Consider the following 8323-nt stretch of genomic DNA (forward strand, 5'->3'; position numbering starts at 1 on the left):
GAAAATAGAGATTAGACCTCTCTCCTTTCTCTTCTTTCTTTCTCTTCTCTTCACTATTTTCTTTCCTCTTCTTCATGATTTTCATAATGATACCAAGTAACTAAATTTGATTTGGTCGAATAAAATGAAACTCTTAAAGTTAATAAAACTATGAGGTCTAATTTTTTTTCATTGTTCAATTTATGCTTTAAGTATTGAATGTTTTTTGATGTCTATTTTTAATTATTATCTCATTTAATTACTAGGAAGCTTGCATGTTTCATTGCAACTTACTACTAGATTAGATATTAGATCCATAATTGTTTGATTTGTCTAATCTAAGAAGAAACTAAGGTTTAATGATTTGTTGCATAAAAAATTATTAATTAGTATCATAACCCAATTTTGGATAGAATTGAAAGCCTAATTGTATTTCATTGTACCCAATATCAAAAGACAATAGAAATTCAAGGTCAAATAAACAACTATTTGATGAATTTGTATAAAAATTAAGTCTAAACACTTAATTAGATTTTATTAAGCCAATTTAATTTAATCATGGGCTCAATTAAGGATTTAATTGAGTTTAATAATTAATTTAGGTCAAATTAAAAAATTTAATTAGATGCAAGGACATAGTTATATTTTTAAGAGGTCAAATAAATTTTATCATGGAATTAATTAGTGAAATAAGTTTGGAAGCTTGATTTAAGATTGATTGAAAAGATTGAAATTTTAGATAACTAGATTTAATGTGTTTAAGCTCTATTATGTGAAATCAATGACACAAATACAAGAAAATCAAAGTTTCAAGAGGTTAATTAAAAGCCAAATTGAAGAAATTCAAGATCAATAATCTTTTAGCAAAAGGTGCACAAATTCAGGGGCTAAATTCAGTTGAAACAAGGGTGAAATTGAAAAAACTAGAAATTTAAAGGTTAATTGAGAATAAAATTAAAAATATCAAAGTACCATAAATAATGTTTTTACTATCATTGTAATGGAGTCATATTCATTTACTTTTTAATTATATTATTGCCTTTTTATATGTACATGAAAAATATTTTTAGAAATCAAAATTTTTTTTATTTGCTGCAAATTTCATTTTTTACGGATTCAAAATGACATTATATTTATTTCATATATCTTTTTACGAATGCATCTACCAACTTTTACTCCTATATTGTTTTTATTTTAATTTGATTTGATTTGAGTTTTATTTGGTTCACAATATCACTATTTTCATTTCATAAAATTGTGCTTTCTCTTCTTTTTTTTACATGCATGTGAGTGTAAAAAAAATTATTTTTAAAACATTAACTTTTTACTGGTGTATTTTTCTATTTTTTTTTTAATGGCTTCATAACAATATTATTATCATTTTGTAGAATTGTGATGTCCTATATATATATATATATATATGAAGTTTATTATTGAATTAAGTGTATTTTCTAACATTATCTAACCTTATGCTATGATAACATTAAAGTTATTTCAAACAATTAACGGAGGTTTTATTGCCCAAAACAATGCTCTCAAAGATAAAAATGACCATAACTTTCTTAATATTGTCCAGCAAAGACTCTTTTAATTTTTCATTTTCCTTAAGCTCTATCTCAAAAGATAAAAAGTCCATTGGTTGAGATAGTAAGACATCCAATGTTACCTAATAAAAAGAAAAAAAATTTATATTAAGACCAAAAATTAAAAAATTAAAAAATTATTGAAATTATAATTACTTAAAATATATTTTTATCAAAATTTTATATTATTAATTTGCACTTAAAGTGTCAATAACTCCTTAACTAAAACGTGTTTTATAATAACAAATTTGATACAATAAGATACCTTTAATTTATGATAAATATTCATTCTAAAGGCAGGCCTATCACATAATTTAAAGGATTAATTAATGAGTTGAAGTACTGAAATTGAAAGGATAAAGAGAGGGTGAAGTTTAGAAAAGAAATGCTGGTTTAGTCCAAATTGAAACACTGTTCAGTAATTGGATCATAACTAGAGCTATAAAATTTAGATTTATGACTGCTTTATATGGATGAAAAGTTAAGACATAGGCCTAAAACATTCATAGGAAGGCAAGACTTAATTCTGTTGTTTGGTGTTTGGAAGTCCACATCTTAGCAACAATGTAGAAGTTTGAATCTTTCCTGCAGCCCAGATATTCTTTAGTGTTCAGCCCATATCTCAAGTTTTGCAGAAGGCAATACTCAATTCTGCTGTTTGGAAATCAAAATCCCAACAACAATAAAGAAGTCTGAATTTGTTTTATAGCCTAGACATTGTTTAGTGTTCAAGCCATATCTTCAGTTCTAGAAGTCCAAATGCTTAGAAGTTTCATGATTCAAGTTTGTCCAAATGCTGATATTAACAATGATGTTTTATTCAGACATGAAGATAAGGATTATCATTAAGTCAAGATGTGGTCACCCAAATTTTCATAATTCAAGTTTGTCTAAATTTTGATGTTAACAATGATTTTTTGGCAGACAATGAGATAATGATTGTCACTAAGTCAAGAAATGGTCACCTATTCAATAATTAGTCATCAAATCAATAGTTTCTAATTTTGGCTTATAAAAAGAGATATTTGTCATACATTTAGCCATCTTGATTTTCAAATCGAGATCATGTTCTTACTTTTTCTCTTCATATTTTTGTAATGTTTAATTTATATTTTCATTAATCTCTTATTTATGCTTTTGATAAGAGATTATACTATACTTATTTAAAATACCATTAATGGATCCTCTAACATTGACATTTGTTATTATCATTATTTAATCCTCACATTGATTTTCTATCTCAAAGTTGTTATCAACTTCTTCTTTTTCTATTATTATTGTTGTTGTTGTTAGTTAAATTTATACAATTAACCTCCATGTGGTTCAACCCCGGTCTTGCAGGGTTATTTATTATTTCGACACTCCTGCACTTGAAAGAATACATCAATTTTTTGATCGTGTTATCAACCACTAAATCAATAAGAAGAAAATTAATCACTTATGTGAACCCTTTACCTTGATTAAGCTCAATACACTCATATTTTTTATTTACATAATATTATGTGATTAGTATTTAAAAGTATATATTTTTTTATGTTTTTATATCATTATTTTGTACTTGAAGTATCACTAACTCTTTAATTAAAACATGTTTTATAATAATAAATCTGATAATATAATATAACTTTAATTTATAATAAATATTTATTTTAAATGCATGTATATTTTATAATTTAATAAATTAACTGATATAGTTAATTATTGAAAGTAAAATAATAAACAACGTAATTATACCGTTTTCTTAAAATGCTAAAAGGAAAAATGAGCTGGAGAAGTTAGCTGTATGATTCGTCTCCATTATTAATTGATTTCTTCTATTCATCACCTAATAAATAAAACAGATACACTTCTCATATCTCAAGAGTTACCGTGCAACTTGCTTCGATGCAGTTAGTTTCCTTTTAATGGAATTGTAAGGTTGGTATATCGCATTCATAGCAGGTGTCTTTGGCATCAAAGCTTCATCACCGCCAAATCGAAATTAGACCCATCATGAAGAATTGGCAATCTGACCACAACCGTTAGATTTGAGATATAATCCTGCCCAGCTGCATCTTTCAGCACCACCAAAGAAGAACCCAAAAATCTTTTATCATAAAATATCCATACAACACATATGGTCCTTATTATAGCTCCCGTCCCTGCTTTCATTCATGGTTGTATAAAACGACAAGCCTACTCTATCTTCACACCATTAAGACACTAACCGATCCGACAAGAGTCCAAGGAATTAGCTAGTTTCAAGGAAAAGAGACTAGATGGGTGTTGTAGAAGAAGCTCATAACGCTAAGATCTTGGGTTCAGGACAGCAAGTGATAGTGTTGGCTCATGGATTTGGGACAGATCAGTCTGTCTGGAAGCACTTAGTTCCCCACCTTGTTGATGAGTACACAGTTATTCTGTATGATAACATGGGAGCTGGTACTACAAATCCAGATTACTTTGATTTCAATAGGTACTCTACCCTCGAAGGTTTTGCTTATGATTTACTTGCCATTTTAGAGGAGCTGCATGTTGAGTCTTGTATTTTTGTTGGTCACTCCGTTTCTGGCATGGTCGGCGTTATTGCCTCCGTTAGTCGCCCTGATCTCTTCTCTAAAATTGTCATGCTTTCAGCTTCTCCAAGGTACGTTACTCCATCGGCGCTTGTTTGCTAATTATTAGATCATCATGGTTGATTATGTATAAATTTCACTCTCTTTTTTTTTTTTTTTACTTCACAATGCAATAATTATGAAGTATGTTTGAATGTGTAATCGGTAAATTCAAGCAGTAGTTAAAAATTACACGTCATTGATCTAATAAAATTTAATTCAAGACGCGTACGTCTATTTTTTTATTTTGTTAAACGACTTCTTCTGAGTTGTGCTGTTGATTATATATAGTGTCCATTTTTTTACTTCTTCAATACATGTGGCTAACTTGCCAAAGGTCGCTCTCTTGTTTATTATTTTTCAATTAATGATGATTTTAATTTTAAAAGCAATAAGTTCATGTGGCCACTTCAGTTGAGGCAGTGGAAAGAGTTGTTTATGATGATTTTATACTATTTCCTCATGATTGGATTTGTGGGCTGCCCCCCGCCCACTTAGCCTCTAGGCAAATTAGGGATCTTTTGCTACCATCACTTATACTAGAGAACAAAATCAATAATGAATTTTGGCCTTTCAATTTTGTTTTTATCAGGTACTTGAATGATGTTGATTATTATGGAGGATTTGAGCAGGAAGATTTAGACCAATTATTTGAAGCAATGCAAAACAATTACAAAGCATGGTGTTCCGGTTTTGCCCCCCTAGCCGTGGGTGGAGACATGGATTCAGTAGCCGTGCAAGAATTCAGCCGCACGCTCTTCAATATGAGACCAGACATAGCCCTTAGCGTGGCACAGACCATCTTCCACAGTGACATGAGGGCAATCCTACATATGGTCACAGTCCCCTGTCACATCCTGCAGAGCATGAAGGACTTGGCTGTGCCTGTGGTTGCCTCTGAACATTTGCACCAAAATCTTGGTGGTGAGTCCATTGTTGAAGTCATGTCATCTGATGGTCACCTGCCTCAGTTGAGCTCTCCCGATATTGTGATCCCTGTGCTACTTAAGCACATTCGCTATAATATAGCTGCATAATTTGTACTGTGAAACTCTTGTTTCCCTGCAGATTGTGTTTGCTTCTTCTTCTTTTTTATGTTTTGATAGTTAATCCGGAAGTTAGTGAATGGTTGTGCCATGACTGTAACGTCCCTTGTGGTTTGGCTGTGTCAAGTTGTGATTACTCATCATGTAATAAGATTCAAGAGAACATGGATTTCGAAGAGGCCTGTTTTCAAACAAAGAAAGAGCGAAAGAAGTTCGGTTCTTGCTTGCAAACTACATAATAAACTCGCTTCACTACAGGTTAGACCCAATTTTTTTGCAATGTAAAAGAATAGATAGCGTGAACTAGTTATTAAAGAGTTTTGAAAAAATACCAATGTCCATGTAAAATACAGAAATTAACCCGTGGACATATAAAAATGGTATTGTGGTAATTTAATAATAATAAAAAAAAGTTGCCTCCCCTTGTTACTGTAGCTTCCGCCAGGCCTTAAAAGGGAAATGAAGCTCAAATCTTCTCATTTCCTTGCAAATTTATGATTTTGTTTTTCAAGTTAAGGGTTTAGAGAGTGTTGGAGAGTGATTTCGGCTAGGAAAGACAATCTAAGAATGCGATTCTAGAGAGAAAAACGAGTTAGGAGAGTTGGAGGGAAAGCTTTGTAATTGAAGAAGGAAGAAGAGTTGGAAGAAAGCTTGCAAAGGAATCTTTCAAATTGCTCCAAGCATAGTGGTAACGTGTTCTCATAACTTAATTCTTTTGTTTTGTATGTTGCCATAAAAAGGGAATGAAATCCCAAATTTCATCTCTAGGGTTCTTGAGTGAAAGTTATGAGAAATGATAAATTAATTGTAAAATGGCCATTTGACATGAAATAATTGTTTAGTAGAGTGAAAACATGAAACAATTGAAGGAAAACAAAATCATTGGAGAAAACAAAACCCTAGGGCCGGCCATGTGAATAAGTTTAGGAAATTGGTTAAATTGATTGAAGTCTTGTGAAATTGAATGTTTAGTTAGTGTATGGATTTGAGAAATGGTATTTGAAAGATATTTTTGGTTGGTTATGTTGGAAGGAATCTCAAATTTCCTCCCATTTGGTGTTTAAAATAAAATTAGAAAATTGGATAATTAGGGGTGAATTTCTTTAAGTGATGCAAAAATAAGTGTTAATTATAATTAAATGATGAAAAGAATAACTTAAAAATCAATGGAAAGTTAGACCAGTCATATACAAAATTTTAAGGGATAGCATAATTGATTTAAAAGTTGTGGGATTATATATTTATGTAATATGTTGGTAAAAATAATTGTGTTTTGAAATGGAGTTTTCACTACTAGAAAATCGATGAAAATCAATGGAATTACTGATGAAATTATTTGGTCGATAATTTTAACTAACAAATACAATTCCATCTCTAATTTTATTGGTCTATACCAAAAGATCTTTGTTGTCGGTAATAATTACTGACGACATAGATTTCGTTGGCCATTCGGATGGTATATACCAACGGAATGGGCAATGAAATCTATGCAATTTGAAAAAAAAAAGAAATAGTGTGATGATATAAAAAATTTTGTGAAGATTTTACCGATGAAATGACCAAGGGATTCAAACCAAGATCTTCGTACAATGATGTGGCCCATTTCATCGACAGGTATACTGACACGTGTCCATCGGTGATTTCATTAGTAAAAGTCAATATATACCCACTCTGCCAACTCTCTTCTCCTCTATTTCTCCTTTTTCTTTCCCATCCCAACTCTCCCCTCTCAAACTGCAACCAACCACCCATTCCAATTATCCCCTTCTTCTCAACACAAACACTCAAGTTTCTTATACTTTTGTACATGATCACAACAAATGTTCTTCGATTAATTTATTGTGGATTTTATTATTTTTTGTAAGTAAATTGATTAGTACTTAAAAAATGTATTTTTTTCAAGGTTTTATATCATCATTTTGCACTTGAAATATCAATAACCCCTTAACTACAACATGTTTTATAATAACAAGTCTGATAATATAAGATAGCTTTAATTTATGGTAAATGCTCGTTTTAAATGCAGACATATCTCACAATTCAAAGGATTGATAGATGTGATTAACTAATGAAAGTAAAAGGACAAAGAAAAGGCTAAGTTTAGAAAAGAGATGCTGATTCAATTCAAACTGGAACACTATTCAGTCATTAGGTCATATCTGGAGTTATAAATCTTGGATTTCAATTTGGTTTATATGGCTAGAAATCTAAGATATAGGCATAAAACATTCATGAGAGTTCAAGTCTCAATTCTGCTGTTTGGAAATCCAAATCTTAGCATCAAAAGAAAGTCTGAATTTGTCCTGCAGCCTAGATACTATTTAGTGTTTAGCCCATATCTCGAGTTATAAAAGTCCAAATGACCTTATTATTATTTTGTTGGAAAGCTAAGACAATTTTCCAGAATTTTTATGAAAACTATCCATTAAAATTCTGACATTGGCAATAATAGTTTCTACAGACAAGAAGATAAGGATGGTTACAAAGTCAAGAGGTGACCACCTACTCAATAATTAGTCATCAAATTAATACTTTCTAATTTTGGCTTATGAATAAAGGTATTTGCCATACATTTAGACATATCGGTTTTCAAATCAATATCATTTTCTTACTCTCTTTTTTTTATATATATTTTTTAATACTTAAGTTTTGCTTTCATTAATCTCTTGTTTATGCCTTTCATTTCCTTTGCTAAACTTATATAACCATGCTCTCCTCTTGTTTATTTATGTTTCTCTTCTTCATTATGTTTAGCTAAATTTATTATATCAAGGTGAAAAGGTTTCACTAAAAGTGTTAGGATAAATATAATATAAACTCAATATGAACTTCAATGATTATATCCTAAATAACTTGCTATTAACATGTCTTATCATTTTTATCTTATTAATTCTTAATACCTTGCTTGTTAAATGGTTAATCTAAATTTATGTTGTATATCACTTGGTAAAACAAATATTTGGCGCTTTCATAACCAACCATATGGTATAAATGACACGACTAAAAGATTGATGTCTTCTCCCAAGTGCAGGAGTGTCGAAGTAATAAATAACCCGGCAAGACCGGGCTCGAACCACAGAGAGGTTAATTATACAAATTATAAACAACAATTATAAAACAA

The 8323-nt window shown here is 30.4% G+C and overlaps 1 protein-coding gene across 1 annotated transcript; it reads left to right on the forward strand.

Moving 5' to 3' along the window:
- The first annotated feature begins 3682 nt into the window (after positions 1 to 3682).
- Positions 3683 to 5433, forward strand: LOC105113862 (probable esterase KAI2). The gene is made up of 2 exons (XM_011010212.1): positions 3683 to 4188; positions 4749 to 5433. Exons 1-2 carry the CDS (start codon positions 3821 to 3823, stop codon positions 5191 to 5193), a joined length of 813 nt encoding a protein of 270 aa, XP_011008514.1. The 5' UTR covers positions 3683 to 3820; the 3' UTR covers positions 5194 to 5433.
- The last annotated feature ends 2890 nt before the right edge of the window (positions 5434 to 8323 follow it).

This window comes from Populus euphratica, unplaced genomic scaffold, assembly GCF_000495115.2.
Source record: "Populus euphratica unplaced genomic scaffold, PopEup_1.0 scaffold462.1, whole genome shotgun sequence".
Lineage (NCBI taxonomy): Eukaryota > Viridiplantae > Streptophyta > Magnoliopsida > Malpighiales > Salicaceae > Populus > Populus euphratica.